The 16,644-nt window shown below is 41.2% G+C and overlaps 2 protein-coding genes across 3 annotated transcripts in view; both read right to left on the reverse strand.

The window, feature by feature from the left end:
- The window catches only part of LOC126381270 (uncharacterized), a 321,493-nt gene that overhangs the window by 131,816 nt on the left and 173,033 nt on the right, over nucleotides 1-16,644 (reverse strand). The window lies entirely within an intron of this gene.
- On the reverse strand, nucleotides 13,382-15,811 carry LOC126381278 (uncharacterized). Its single transcript, XM_050030774.1, has one exon. The coding sequence runs from the start codon at nucleotides 15,809-15,811 to the stop codon at nucleotides 13,382-13,384; it is 2,430 nt and encodes an 809-aa protein (XP_049886731.1).

Here is a 16,644-nt window from a genome sequence, read left to right on the forward strand (position 1 = left end):
CTGCAAATAACAGACATTCTGATTTCTCCACTACGTTAGGTAAATCATTAATCATAATAACAAACTCCAATGGGCCCAAATTACTTCCCTGGCTTACACCTGATGCTGTATGATACATCTCTGACGTATAACCCCTAAAGTCTACATACTGCCTACGATCCGATAGGTATCGATATATAGTAATATAAATAATCATCTTGAAATTGAACAAAAAATAATAATGTGGCTATGCAACTTGTATGGTTATCAAATAACGTTATCTTATACTATTATTTCGTCTAGAATTTCTTTGGCTGATAATGTTGGTTAACAGACACTTTATAGTATATTACATAGTTAATTATAGTGTCGGTGATTATACACCAATGAACAATCATTTTTGACTGTTAACGAAACAATTCAAAACACTATGGATCACATAAAACTTCAACTAATACATTATGCAATACTCACCGATTTTATTCAGTTATTGCTTACCACTTACACTTATTTCGCATCCACTAGTGGGGTATCTTATCAGATCCCACTTCTGAACTTTTAAATTCAGAAGATAAACACTTTTAGGATTAGATAATCATAATCATTTATTTGTGAAACATGTGTAACATAACAATGATCTTACAATTTATATTTTGAGTTTCAACTTGTCCAGCCTGGTTGGCATTTAAAACAAAGATATAAGTTTTTAATATATTTTCTTCACGTTCGTCCGTTGGCGCCCGTTCGAAATCTGACGTACCGAGTTGCCATCCGACAACATAATATTTAATCACAGGTACGTATTTGTAACTGATAAATATAACAGTTACACAACTTAATACTTAGCGATATGTCAGAAAACGCACCGGTTCAACGTTATTATGAATAAATACAGATTAAAAATATATAATTCTTAACACAAAGAGTATATTATTGTCCTGGAGGACAAAATAGAAGACCTACAAAGAACCTCGCGTAAATCGAGTGTTGAAATAAAAAATGTTCCTCGAAATTCGAATGAAACAAGAGAAGACCTTATAAAAATGGTTTTAAAGTTATCCGAAAACATTAAGTTGAACTTGGAAGAGCGTGATATCGGAGACATTTTCAGAATCAAAACAAAGCAAGATTCGACAAAAAACCCCACAATAATATTGGAATTTACTACATCGATAATGCGCTCGGATTTCTTAAAGAATACCAAGGAATTCAACATTAAAAATAAAACGAAAATACAAGCTAAACACCTTGGCCACACTACTCGAGAAGACACGCCCGTGTTTATCTCCGAACAGCTGACTACCAAGGGGGCCCGGCTATACTTCCTCGCGCGAGACCTCGCTAAAACACTAGGATTTAAATATTGCTGGACTGCCTTCGGGAGGGTGTTCGTAAGGAAAGAGGAAACTCGAAGATTATCCACATCCAAAGTGAAGCACAAATCCAGCAACTAAGATTAGAAAAATGACTAGACCAATCTAAATTTTGTGTAACTATTGTATATACCCTATTACATCTATGTACTTACGAAAGTTTCAATGTTAAAAAAAGAAATAATATAAATTACGCAACTACTTTCACTACACAACCGCACTCATACTATTTACTCACACTCAAAACCATACACGGACTAATATACAGTCACGAGCAATAATATATATACATTGTTACATTTTCTAAAATATCTTAACAGAGTAGCAATCTAGAAAGAAGTATACGACAATTTGTTACAAATTATCTAACCATTGAAATGTGTCAAAATAAGGTATACATTTATTCCACAAAAATATAATCGAAACAAAACCAGAAATAACTTCACACTTCCAATATCATTATAATGTATCCACGACAATTTCTATTACATGTACAGGGTGTAACGGAAGGGGGGTATCAAGCCGAAAGGGGACAAAACTATACCTTATGTAGATCTTATCTGCAAAATTTCAATTAAAAAAAAACACTTTTGATATTTCTTTCAATTTCAGTCAAAAAAATATTTTAATATTTCCAGCATGTAAAAAACACGGCACAGCACTATTGAGGTCACTGTTCTTAATCCACTCAAATATTGGCACTACACAAATCTCCTAGCGCGTCCTGGTCGCCTGGTACTCGCGGCGCTCGCACGGCCGCGATAGGTACGAAATTCGAGCGGGCGGCGGCTTTGGCGGCAACGTCAAAAGGAGTCGGCGGCCGATTGGAACAATCCGAGTCGGCGGCACGTCGGCGACTGTAACAAACAAGAATGACACTAAAGCATCTAATAATTGGAGTCATTTTGCTTTGACAACTATTCTCACATTATTTTATGACGTGTAAAATAAGTTAAAATTACCTACTTGTTTAGGTAAGGTATTTAATTTAATAGTAAATAGGAAAAAAAAGTGTGAAAGTGTGGGTAAGTAGGTAGGTAATTAATAATTAGACTTACGTTTTACAAGAAAGGTTCGAAATGTCGTCATCCCCGTTCGATGCACAGACCTGCCGCTTCATCTGTCCACAACACTTTCGAAGCAAAGTCTGGTGAGCTTTCCACTTGAACTCGGTACCATTCTCAGAATGCCACACGAGGTAAATAATCAGCAGGAATTAGCTCGGGCGTACGTTGCATGTCGTAAGGTTCGCGTGGTAGTCCTTGGGTTGGCTGCACGGCTAGTACGGCTTCTTCAAACTCCGGATCACGGGTCGCCGAGCGGCCAGTCTCGGATGACGCGTGGAAAGAGCCCGTTAAATGCAGTAGGCGATTGACCATTTTCCTGAAGCAATGCAGTGAAGGCAGTTGCCTGGCTTCATCAGCTGGTCTACCTTCTATGAATCGCTGATACAAGTTCCGTGCTTCACTTAAGTTGCCATCGCCGGCACCCACACACATCATCATTTCATAATAACCTACATTACTCAAAGACACCTCGAACTATCACTGATCACAGTTATCACAACAAATCCAAATTTCGAACTTCACTCCACAGATAGTAAACAAGCACTGACAAATAATTTGACAGTTTACTTTCGTGTGCATGTTTCTATCTCTTTCGAATGCTAGTATCCTGGTACTCAAGGGTATGTTATTTCTTTGTGCGCAATAAAATATTTTTATGGTATTGTTTGAATGAATGAATGTATTGTATTTTATGAAAGTAGGTACGTATTTTACTTTGAACCTAGAAAAGTAAAAAAGTCGTTTATCTAATAAGGATCACCCGCGCTCACACTCTGGCACTAACACAGAATTGCCACGTTTCTTCGCAAATATCCCGCGCAATAGCAGAAGGCGAAATTAATCTGTCAATAATAAGACATACTATCACTCTGCCCGTATCCCTAATGGGGTGGGCAGAGTCACAAGAACATCCCATTAGCGGTACGAGCATGATAATTATTTATGTACCTATGTTATGATTACTTGTGGCTCTGTCTGCCCCATAAGAGATAAAGGCGTGATATTATGTATGTATGTTTGGTACGGGCATGTAGCGATACGAGCGTGTAGTGGTAAGTGAAATTCCGCAGTCTCTGCCTACTCCAATGGGAAAAAGGCGTGATGTTATTGTTCACTGTTGGATAATACACGACTACAATTTAGGAAGGAAAAAAAATACAAAAAAAAATAATATTTTTTATCATGGTTAATGATAACTTTCCCTTAACAGCACCGCCATTTTGAATTTCGGGTGCACTAGGGCTTGCCGATCAAAAAATGACTATCGATAATCTATCCCGACCGAGAGTCGATCGATAGCAAGACTATTGATAACTCGGAAAGTGGGAACATTTTCGATTTTATTACCTAAGTGCAATACAATCGATAGTATCGTTGCGGATTAATAACAAACTATCGATAATTTTGCCCTCAGTCAGTAGTATTGCTACACTCCGATAGTATGGTTATTTTGAGTGGGCTGATTGTCTAAACTGAATTTCAATAACTCAAAAGTCCATGGATTTAGATTTTTTGAAAAGCTATTTTTTTATATCTACCAATCAAAATCGTAGTTGAAAATGATTATGATCGATACTGAACTATCGATAGTTTGAAACACTAGCGTGCCTTTTTCTATTCGCGAGCCCTGGCATCCTGGTACAGGGTATAAATCCCATTAACTGTCCCAATACAATTTGCAATTCCGTGCTTCGGAAGGCACGGTTGGTCCCGGTGACTACTTACTCATGTAAGAAAGTAGTTATTACATGAGTCATGTCAGGGGCCTCTGGCGGCTCAATAGTTACCCTGACACCAGGGTTGATGAGGTTGGTAATCCACCTCACAACCCACACGATAGAAAGATTTAAAAAAATACTGTTATGTGTTTTTAATTCCTTGTACGCAATAAAGTATTATTGTATTGTACGAAAGTACTTATTTTAAGATTACTTTTACCATGTCATAGTAAAAGTAAAGTTATGTTAGGTAGGTACTTTACTTGAGAAATTGATTTTGTCTTTACTATGTTGTAAACGTAACATTAATGTCTCGTTAATAAGATACACAATCACTTGCAGCTGCTCGTATCCCTAATGGGGTGGGCAGAGCCATAAGTAATCAGAACATACTAACATAATATCACGCCCGTATCACTAAGGGGTAGGCAGTCACAACGGTACTTGAGAAATTTATTTTGCTTTTACTATGTTGTAAATCCCCAAGGAATTCTAACAAGCCTCTGACGTTGCCGGCCGCCTCAGGGAGGCACCCCGTCTGGCCAAGGTGCCGGACCCGGTAGTTGGCGGCTCCTTCACACTCCAGTAGCACATGGGCCGCTGTCTCGTCCATGCAGGTTCTGCACAGGGGCTTGTCGGTGACACCTAGTGTAAACAGATGTTTGTTGATATCACCGTGACCACACAGCTACACCTGCTACCTGCAGCTGTTACCTGTATTAGACCTCTTCACATTTAGAATTCTTAGCCTGCCTGCATTTATTTACGGTGGTTCATAGTCTGGTGTGTTTGTTCATTCCCAAATACCCTAATACCGAACTAGCTTTATTTGCGGATGATACAGCCATCTATTCTTCGTGCCGTGGTCGAGTTATGATGACCGGAATTCTCCAACGCGCCAATGCCTTGGGCAAGTAGTTTCGCAAATGGAGAATCAAGGTAAACCCGGAGAAAAGTGCAGCGGTGTACTTTTCAAAGGGCTATTATAATACGTCACGGTCACGCTGTCAACTTAAGTCATCAAGATGTCTGGCAAGCCGATCCCTTGGGAGGAGCAAGTCAAATATCTCGGCGTAGTCTTAGATAGACGTCTTACTTTCAAGGCCCATATCAAACGTGTGCGCGATCGCGCCACGTTTGTAATGGGCCGTGTTCATTGTCTCCTTAACAAGCGTAGTAAATTATCCCTTTGGAATCTACACGACTTGCATCCGTCCGATCATGACCTATGCAGGGGTAGTTTTCGCTCACGCGAGTCTCTCTCAAATCCACCGTCTACAGGAAATACAAAATCGTTCGTGGTTCCATCGCAATGAAAATCTGCACATTGACCTAAGTCTGCCAACCATTGCCCAATGGCTCAAATTAGTTTTTTCGATTCTGCTCCGCACCAACCAAATCCCCTGGTAGTTGCGGCTTCCGAATACATCCCGCTTAGGAACGGTACTGAATAGCATCGGCGTCCAAAGTATGTAATACGATCCCGACGACCCGATTACTCTAGCCATAGAATCAGCCAATCAGCTCGCGACAACAAACATTTCAGGACCCCGATACCGACACCGCCGGCGTGGTCGACGACTTCCCTCAATCAGCGCTTATCGCTATCGACTTACTAGGGTCGATTAATTCTTTCAAATATTTTTCCTCTCAGACGACGCCCTGAGCCGAGGTTCGCGCCCAACTGGGCACCCTCAGGCCTGTTGTCTTAAACGTTGTACCGGGTGAGAGCCTTCAGCGCTCCCCATTTGTCCGGCAAAGTAGTTAATGTCATTTGCGGCAAAACTTCGATAAGTCACGTCAAAAAAAGGTGTGTTTGTTGGCTGCTCTCGTTCGTAGCAGCGAGCGGACCTGTCCGAATGAGATCGGCAATATCGGTTCCGGACCGATGGCTGTTACCTCCCGTTCCCCTTCTGGCCAACTCGTCCGCCGCGTCGTTACCTCTTGAATCACTGTGTCCTTTGATCCATTGTAAAGTGAGGTGTTAGTATTTGCACACCTTAGTCAGTGATTGGTGGTAACTGTGTATGAGTAGTAGTAGTTGTTTAGGGCCTGCAAAACTCTGAAAGTATTCTAATGAAACTGTCCCGTACCTAGCTAGCCATGAACGCATTCGCCGCTAGCGTGATGCCCATTTGACCTGGATGACGGTGTTAAGGGAGCCTGATATTACGTAATCATAAAATAAAGCATACTACACAAGGAGACGAGATGCATTGTAAAGTACATTTCTTTATCAACTATTAATGTAGGTAATCGACTACATTTTTGGACAAAACTTGTACAACAAAGTGACTCTGCCCACCTCAGTAGCGCAGTAAGTGTGATATTAGATATGTGTAATTACTTGTAGCTCTGTCTGGTCCATTAGGGATAAAGCCGTGATTTATGTATGTTCACATCTTGTTCTATCCTATTGGTTGTGAGGTGGATAACCAACCTCGTCAATCCTGGTGCGAGGGTTATTATTGAGCCGCCAAATGCCCCTGACATGGCTCATGTAACGACTACTTATTACATCAGTAAGCAGTAACCGGGACCAATGCCCATTGTTTTTTTAACTATTGTGTCTGGAAATCTTGGCCTCACAAGGATGAAACAAAACAATTTAAAAAAATATTGATTAATATGGCCTTCACTGGCACGTTTACCCTTTACTAGGGCAGGCATAAATAAAAGAGGTGGTAGCTGTTCACTCAAAAGTTAAATACCTTGAACAGCTGATTGCTACGTAGTGTTGTGCAAATTTGAATTTATTACATGAAGACCTGGAATTCAATTGCTCATAACTAATGCAAATATGAATTTAGGCGGCCAATACTCTCGCATGTGATTTGTAGATAGTGACAGAGTAGGCACACTTCGGGTTGATACCTCCGTTCCGTTACACCCTGTATACAATTGATTACATATTAAAGAAATTGTCGTGGATACATTACAATGATATTGGAAGTGTGAAGTTATTTCTGGTTTTGGTTCGAGTGTTTGTTTTTACTTTTTTGTTACTTTGCTCGTTACTTTAGTCGAATACAGTGATGATGACGAATACAGTTCAAGGCAAACTGGTTGATTAGGTAATAAAACAAAAGCTTATATAATCAGTTTTTAATCTTTTCCCGATTTTATAAATAATTATTACAGCGTATTACTTATAGTTATACTTTCTATAAAGTAATATTTATTACAATTAAAATAATAACATTTTAATGACAAGAAAAGATTTGAATATGAAGCAAATGATATTCAAATATCTGTTATTTATTTATTAGTTGTTACTTACTATTTAAAATCAAAATTTATTCAACTATAGTCCACTGTTTCTACCACAGAGTCGCTACACATCACTAGTAATTGATGAAATAAGGTATCTGTAACTACATTTATTAAAATCTTGTGTAGCCACCCTCAGCGTTTATAACATCCTGCAACCTTTCCCGCATTGACGAAACCATGTTGTAACATACATTGTTGCCTCTAAAACTATTCCATATCTCGTGGACGTGTCTGGCCAAAGCTTCTTTGGTTCTAGCTTGGTTACTGTCCCAATCTTGAACCATCAACCCCCACAAGTTCTCAATGGGATTGAGGTCTGGGCTTTTTGGAGGCCACGGTAACAAGTTCACCAAATTTTGGTTGCGATTGAACCAGGCTTGAGTAAATCGCGATTTATGGACACCTGAATTGTCCTGCACAAAAGTAATAGGCGTCAATTCGGGAAAGTATACCTCCATACTAGGCACTAAAACTTCGTCTAAAATACTCGTATATTGTTGGCTATTCATTCGGCCACTGACCTCGGTTAATTCACCGGGTCCACTAGCTGCCATCCAGCCTCAAACACCGAAACTTATCCGACCACTTCTTCTAGATGGCAGTATATTTCTTTCCGAATATCGAGTGTTATTAGGCCGCCATAAAGACAAACGTCCATCAGCAGATGAAACAAACACTTTTTCATCAGAAAAAATGACTCTGCTAAAATCATATTCGAGATATTCTCGAGCAAATTCTAACCGCTGTTGTTTATGGCGTGCATTTAAAATTGGTTTTCGCGCCGGAACTCTGTGACGTATGCCAGCCGTGTTTAGACGACGTCGAATTGTTGAAGACGACACGTGATATGAAGACGCTATTTCCTGAATTTGCACAAATCCATTGCTAAGCACCCTGTTCACGATCTGCCTGTCCTGCGCCGAGGAAGTGTTTCGTGGACGTCCACTACTTTTACGACTAATAACGTCACCTTCATCTCGCCACCGCTTAAGCCATAAATATACGGTTTTCCTCTGAAAAAAAAAAATAATATCCTTAGACATTTTACATTTTTACTTAAAAAAGTCTTGGAAAGCATTTAAATTTTAATCTATCCATTTTGTTTCCTTAGTTTCGTCGAGGGTTAAAAACAACAATAAATTGCATACTCACTGTGACTCCCAATTCATTTGCAATATCTGTTATCGAAAGTCCCTGTTCTTTAAGAAGTATGATTTTGTGTTTGTCATATGTAGAAATACGATACGGCACATTATTGTTATTCATTTTACACCGATTACAATAATAATCACAAAACGACAGGTAATATTTAATTTATCTAGCTGCACTAGTTACGACGACAGAAAACATAATGCGTGCTTATCCGTACTGCAAGTTTTAGGACGGTATACGGAAATAAAAAAGTCGACGGGCCAGCCGCACCGCTAGTCGTTGCCGCTCGCAGATGGCTACCTACCCTCTTTACTTCAAATATTATCTTAACATCTGGTGAGATTATGGTCAAGCGCGGGCTAGTTTAGTATACAATAAAACTTATTTTTTTGTAACATTAGCCCAATGAAATGGCACAATCAATGGAAAAATCTAGATATAAGTATTAAACCAGAAATAACTTCACACTTCCAATATCATTGTAATGTATCCACAACAGTTTCTTTAATATGTACACAATTGTATACATGTAATAGAAATTGTCGTGGATACATTATAATGATATTGGAAGTGTGAAGTTATTTCTGGTTTTGTTTCGATTATATTTATGTGGAATAAATGTATACCTTATTTTGACACATTTCAATGGTTAGATAATTTGTAACAAATTGTCGTATACTTCTTTCTAGATTGCTACTCTGTTAAGATATTTTAGAAAATGTAACAATGTATATATATTATTGCTCGTGACTGTACATAAAACATTTATAAGTACCTAACATCCTTTTACACAAAAAAAACATTGCATATGTGCCTAACTAGTACCTACAATGTTATATTTACGCATGCAACCAACCCTGATTACGACGATCATTTCAAATTAACAATAAATAATGGATAGCTTTAATACAAATCAAGAATTAGACAATATTAAAATTTCAAACTCAATAAAATGCAATATCCAGGACCTAATCACACATATAAAATCACCAAACAAAAACGAACTCATTATTATTACCCAAAACATTAGAAGCATATACAAAAATTTTTCGAGAACACTTTCACTTACAAATAACACTTTCACAGCTCCCGTACGAAGTAGACATACTTATACTTACCGAGTGTAGGCTGAATAAAGACAAACCCATTCCATGTCTAGAAAATTACTACATCTATAATACAAAAAAACTACTAAATCAAAACGATGGCGTCGTAATATACATAAAAAAGTGCTATGAAACACAAGTTTCAGAAATGAGTTTGACAGATGCAACTGGTCTACAATTAACAATTCCGAATTTTACCATAATTGGTATATATCGCTCTCCATCCCATCTAAATGCTGATAATTTTATTAATTCTCTCGCTACCCACCTTGAAACTATCCCAGTTAATAATAATATTATGATACTTGGCGATATTAACATTGACTTAATTATTTCGCAGAACGAAAAATCACAAGAGCGTAAAAATAGACTAAACTATTTAAATGCACTTTCCTGTAACGGCTTACTACCAGGACACACCCTGCCCACGAGAGAGGATGGCTGCCTTGATCATGTTGATCTGAAGCTAAATAGAAATCAGATATCAGCCTTTACTGCTGTTTTAAACACCACAGTCACTGATCATAACATGGTACTACTTAATATAACACACACTTTTAAAATAGATAAACCACCCCAATTAAATAGAAAAACCGACTTTGACTTGGCCTATGAGACACTGATTTTAACTGATGTCACCCACTTCAATGTTTATAAAGATCCTGACACTCTAACAAATGCTCTGATTGGCGTGATCAAGAATGCTATTGACTTAAATTCTAAAACCTTCATAGCTGCATCTAGCAAAAGAATTTTGAAGGCCTGGATCACTCCTGGTATTCTTAAATGTATTAGACTTAGGAACGCGATGCAACTTAAATTGAGAAGAGAAGCCCAGAACTCAATTTTAAAAATTACCTACAAACGTTTTAGAAATTTCTGTAATAATCAAATAAAGAAACTAAAAAATAGGTAAAAAAACTTTAAGTTAAACGGTTTTATGTTAAACATACATTGCAATGTTTAAGCTAAATGTACTAAAAACCAAAAAATAATAAAATAGATACAGTCGTGGGAATTATAAACATATGCATAGACTAGACTAAAATAAAACCGTGGGGCAAGTCAATTGTCTACAATCGTTGATTCATCATCATCAATTTAAGAGCCACGCTCTTGTCGGTGTAGCATTTTCCATTCCAGTCTATCAAAGGCCAATTCCTTGACTTCCCTATAAGACACGACGTTAACCTTTTCTTTAATCTGTTCCATGTAAGCTCTTCTTGGTCTTCCCCTTCCTCTCTTTCCTTCTAGCTTTCCTTCTATGATGTTTTTAATGAATTCGTCGTGTCTTATTAGGTGTCCAATCATCTTGCCTCTTCTGTCCTCAATAATTCTCAGTATTTGTCTCTTTTCCCTTACTCTTACTAGCACTTCCTCATTTGTAACCCTTTCTGTCCAACTTATTCTTTCCATCCTCCTCCAACACCACATTTCAAAGGCCTCGAGTCTCTCTCTGTCCTTCTGTGTCAGTGTCCAAGTTTCACATCCATAGAGGGCTATACTCCATACGAAGGTTTTGACACATCTTTTTCTGATAGATTTGGCAATCCTAGCCTTGAATATGCACCCTTTGTTATGGAAAGCTTGTTTTGCCATTGCTATTCTGGTTTTAACGTCTAAAGTACATCTTGAGTCATTCGTTATTATGCTGCCTAGATACTTAAAGTTCTTTACATTTTCAATCGGGATATTATTTAACTTAATTATTTGGCTGTCTATTTTTGGAGTTTTGGAAATTGTTAGAATTTTGGTTTTACTTATATTAATTTTAAGGTCGTATTTTTCAAAAACTGTGTTCATTGTGTTAAGTAGGGTTTCTAGGTCTTCTTTTGCCGCAATATAGTAAGTAAGTAAGTAAGTAAAAAAATAGGTAAAAAAACTTTTTAAGTTAAACGGTTTTATGTTAAACATACATTGCAATGTTTAAGCTAAATGTACTAAAAACCAAAAAATAATAAAATAGATACAGTCGTGGGAATTATAAACATATGCATAGACTAGACTAAAATAAAACCGTGGGGCACGTCAATTGTCTACAAATTATCGACTTAATGTGCGATAGAAGAATCGTTTAATTCGTCGTTAGGCAGTTGGCCCGCAGACGGTGAGGAAATTACTTACTATTTTCTTGCTCATGGAAATTCCAATAGTTTTACACTCCATGTAAATAAAAGAGATGTTTCAACTAGTTTATCGTTGGATATTCACACTGCTGGCTGGCGAGGAATCGTTTCACTGCTCGTAGTTTGTCTTTAATCGACAAAACATATGATAAAAGTACTACTCGCTCACCACTATGAAACCCTAAAACTCGCTTATAATCGAGCTTGCTAGCTTGTTTCCACATTCTAGCCCTACTTATCACACGTCCATCGTTGTCGGTTGAACAACTGCCTAATTATAGTGTAACATTACAAAACAAACATTTTAATCAACGATTGTAGACAATTGACGTGCCCCACGGTTTTATTTTAGTCTAGTCTATGCATATGTTTATAATTCCCACGACTGTATCTATTTTATTATTTTTTGGTTTTTAGTACATTTAGCTTAAACATTGCAATGTATGTTTAACATAAAACCGTTTAACTTAAAAAGTTTTTTTACCTATTTTTATTTTCTAGTTTTTAGTTTTTATTTCGCATTCTGTTTAATTCATTTAGTGCTTCATTATTGCAAGGTTTCGTGCCCGTTAGTTTATTGCAGTCCAACTCCTTTATACGTAGTCCCTGCAAAGATCTTACTCTACTAAGAGCCACGTAGGCTTGACCTTCTTCAAACAGTTTCGCACCTAAGTATACGACTGCGTGATCCACAGTGCTGCCCTGCATTTTATGTATTGTAGAAGCCCATGATAGTATTAAAGGCAACATTCTTCTTTCAGCCGTCATCCCAGATTCAATTTCTAAATTTTAATCTTATTATTATACGCCATTTAGTGGCTGCGCCCATCTTAAATATTGAGGTTGTATAGTGCACTGTATTCTTCTTGTCAAGCCCTTTTATTTGATACCCATATTGGTGGGATTGATAAAAAATTGTTATAAGCCATTTGGTAGCGGCGGCCATCTTAGATTTCAATTTTGCATAGTAAATTGTATTCTACTTGTTGAGACCTTTCATTTGATACTCATGTTGATGGGATTGATAAAACCTAAGTTATCCGCAATTTGTAGAGGCCGCCATCTTGGATTTTAATTTTATATAGTACATTGTATTCTACTGGTTGAGCACTTTCATTTGATACCCATATTGATAGGATTGATAAAACCAACGTTATCCGCCATTTTGTAGCGGCCGCCATCTTGGATTTAATTTTTTTTTAGTATATTGTATTCTGCTTGTTGAGCCCTTTCATTTGATACCCATTGTTGCTTATGCAGATTTTATTTGCTGGGACTGAAGAAAACCCGCGGTGCAAGTGAAGATCCGGTTTATTTGGCAAACCACATTAAAAATACAAAGTTAAAAAGTAAAAAGGAGAAGTAGAGAAGAAGTGATTCGTGTCGTGTCCAATCAGATTCTTATTGGAAATCTTCGGTCCGGAACTAGCGGGCTGTGCGCGCATTACTTCGGCCAATCAGGAGCGCCGCGCCATGTATCTGCTCCTCGCGTCGCTCCCCGCGCCATGCCCCGCGTCGCTCCCCGCACCGCTCCCCGCGTCGCTCCTCCGTTTCGCGACGCAATTAGCGGGTCGTGCGTGAATTTTCTTAGCCCGCGACCTCCTCTTCTCGGCTGTCCGTAACATCCTCCCCTCGGCGTAGATCTTCGCAGCCTTCTTTCACCGGGAGGACGGCGAGACGTCGTAGAGGTCGGCGGAATATCCCTCCTCTTGTTCGTACGTCAGCGACTCTGGTCAGTCCGTCGGGTCCTAGATGCAGTCGGATTACTTCACCTTGTGGCCAGATGTTCCTCGGCAGTACTGGATCAGTGATAATCACGACGTCACCAACTTTCAGGTCCGCTCCGCGCCCGCTCCGTGTGCCTCCACGTGGTATGAGTGTAGGTAGGTACTCCGTTAGCCATCGACGCCAAAACACGTCAGCCAGCGCCTGCGTGGCTCTCCAGGTCCTCCTGTCTACCTCCCTGCACGGCCCGGTAGTGGGTAGGCCGCCGGAGGTCCCCAGTAGGAAGTGATTCGGTGTTAGCGCCTCCATGTCTCCTGGCTCAACAGGCACGTGAGTGAGAGGGCGTGCGTTGACCGTGTACTCTGCCTCCGTGAGTAATGTGGCGAGTACTTCGTCCCTGGGGTAGCGCTCGTGTAGTGTGGCGACTAACGCTGTCTTAATCGAGCGTATTAGCCGCTCCCATGCTCCACCTTGATTCGGTGCCCCGGGTGCGATGTATTTCCAGTTCGTTCGTTGTAGTAGAGCGAAGTCCTTGAGTTGTGGGCCCCACTCTCGTTGCGCTGCTCGCAGCTCTTCGTCCGCGCCATGAAAGTTCGTCCCATTATCGCTGTAGATTGTTACTGGCCACCCCCGCCGCGCCGCCATCCGCCGTAGGCACATAATAGCGGAATCCGTAGATAGCGACGGTGAGATCTCTATATGGACCGCTCGCGTAGTGAGACACGTAAACAGGGCGCCCCAGCGCTTTTCCTTATGTCGCCCGACCGTGACGTACATAGGGCCGAAAAAGTCGAGGCCCGTGTAGCTAAATGGCCTCGCGTGCGCTGCGAGTCTTTCGTAGGGCAGGTCTCCGTGAACTTGCGGTCTCGGTCTGGCTTTTTTCACTTTGCAGAGTTGACATGAATGCTCCACGGCTCGTACTGTAGGTCGTATACGTGTGATATAGAACTTCTGTTTCAGGTCGTTGACAACTTGCTCTCGGTTGGCGTGGTTCGCCGCCTTGTGTGCGTGCGCGACGAGTAGCCGGGTGAAAGCGTGGCGGCTGTCCATTATTAGCGGGCTTTTTGACTGCTCGCCTATTCTCGCCACGCCCACGCGACCGTGTAGCGTAAGTAAGCCTCTGTCGTCTATCCGTGGGTCGAGCTTACGCAGCGCGCTGTTCGGACGTAACTTCAAGTCCTTTTTCAGTCGTTCTATTTCCTCGGAGTACGAGTCCTCTTGCATTTTCTTATACCATAGCTCTTCTGCCTTTGTGATATGGGCGAGTTTCAGTGTTCGCGTTCGTTTCTTCATTTTATCGACGGCTAGTAAGACGTAGGCTGTCGCACGGACGAGTCTCTCGTAAGAGGAGAACCGACTTATGTCAGGTAGGTAGGCCGGCCCCTCGCTGTTGTCCGTGGCGCAGACTATCTCGTCTAGTCCGTTGTCATTTTCCTCTTCGGTGCGTTCCGATGGCCACCTTTCTTCTTCTTCCCGGAGGAACGCCGGGCCAATGAACCATCTTTCGTCGGCTCGCACCTCGTAGTTAGGTCGTGTGGCGTCGTCGGCTACATTTAACTCGCTCGGTATCCATCTCCATTGTTCGACGTGCGTGAGGTTAGCGATCTCGCCTACGCGGTGAGCTACGTACGGCGTGTACTTGATGATGTCGTTGCGAATCCAGTGGAGAACGGTCTTCGAGTCTGACCAGAGCACGATCCTGTCAGCCTTCTGTCTATGTTCTTCTTGTATACTGTGGGCGAGTCGTGCGCCTATGAGGCTGGCTTGCAGTTCCAGTCGCGGTATGCTCTGTGCCTTCACCGGTGCTACCTTAGCCTTTGCGCCGGCGAGCGTGATGATGACCTCTCCGTTTTCGTACTTGATTCGCCAGTACGCTACCGTGGCGTACGCTCTGTCGCTCGCGTCGTTAAATACGTGTAGCTGACGTTCCAGTACTCCCTTCGTTGGCGCATAGCAACGAGGCAGTTTAACTTCTCGCACGCTGTCGACCGCTCGTATCCATTTAGTGAAGTCCTCGGCGGCTTCTTCCGGCACTTGGTCATCCCATCCTATCCTCTGTTGTCTCCATAAGTCTTGCAGTAGGATTTTAGCCGTTATGGTGAGATGGCTTAGCAGTCCAAGTGGGTCGAAGATCGACATGACAGCGCTGAGGGCTTCGCGCTTAGTCGGCGGGCGTGCTGACGTCTTGACCTCCTCCGGTACCCTAGGCAGCGCGGTGTTGAACATTAGTTCATCTTTAGTGGCCTCCCATATTAGACCTAGAGTCTTACCTTGATGACCAGCGGTTCCCATTTCCTTAGGTAGCTGCGCGCGGCGGTCCGGGGGTATACATTGTTTTAAGTTTACGCGGTTATTATCATAATTAAAGCACATAATAACGGGTTCTTACCGCGTTTAAATGGGGATATGAAAAAAATAAAAAAAAGAAAATAGAAAAATATGAAAATTATGGATCTACCTACTCCACTCCAATCTCATCAGTCATCCCGTGATCATGGCACTTGCAACAGTGTCGAAATATCGGGAGTCTCATATCCCCATTTAAACGCGGTAAGAACCCGTTATTATGTGCTTTAATTATGGTCCGGGGGTATGTCTCGTATGACGTCTTCATTACTTGAGTTCCAGCCGGCTAGTATGAACCCGGCTTGCTCGTGTACGTAAGTTACTTCGTGTACTGCTCGTCTTGCTTTCTCCTTGGTCGCGTAGCTCTCCACGAAGTCGTCCATGTAGTGGCTCTCTGTTATCGCTCGGAGGGCCACGGGGTGTGTCTCAGCGTGCGCGCGTGCGTTGTGGTTGCGCACACTGTGCGCTAGGAATGGTGAGCTTCGAGCGCCGAATATCATCGATGACATGACGTATTCCGTGGGTGGCTTCTTTCGTTCGTTACCTCTCCACAGGAACATTTGAGCCGGTCGATCTTCAGGGCGAATCTTTACTTGTAAAAACATCTCACGTATGTCGGCGGTGACGGCGACCTCTTTCTCCCGGAAGCGATAGAGAATTCCCGGTAAGGCTCGCAGTAAGTCGGGTCCATCTAGGAGGTGATCGTTCAGGCTCTCTCCTCTCGACTTGGCGGCTGCGTCGAAGACTAGGCGTACCTTCCCTGGCTTGTTAGGGTTCGT

This window comes from Pectinophora gossypiella, unplaced genomic scaffold, assembly GCF_024362695.1.
Source record: "Pectinophora gossypiella unplaced genomic scaffold, ilPecGoss1.1 Pgos_42, whole genome shotgun sequence".
Lineage (NCBI taxonomy): Eukaryota > Metazoa > Arthropoda > Insecta > Lepidoptera > Gelechiidae > Pectinophora > Pectinophora gossypiella.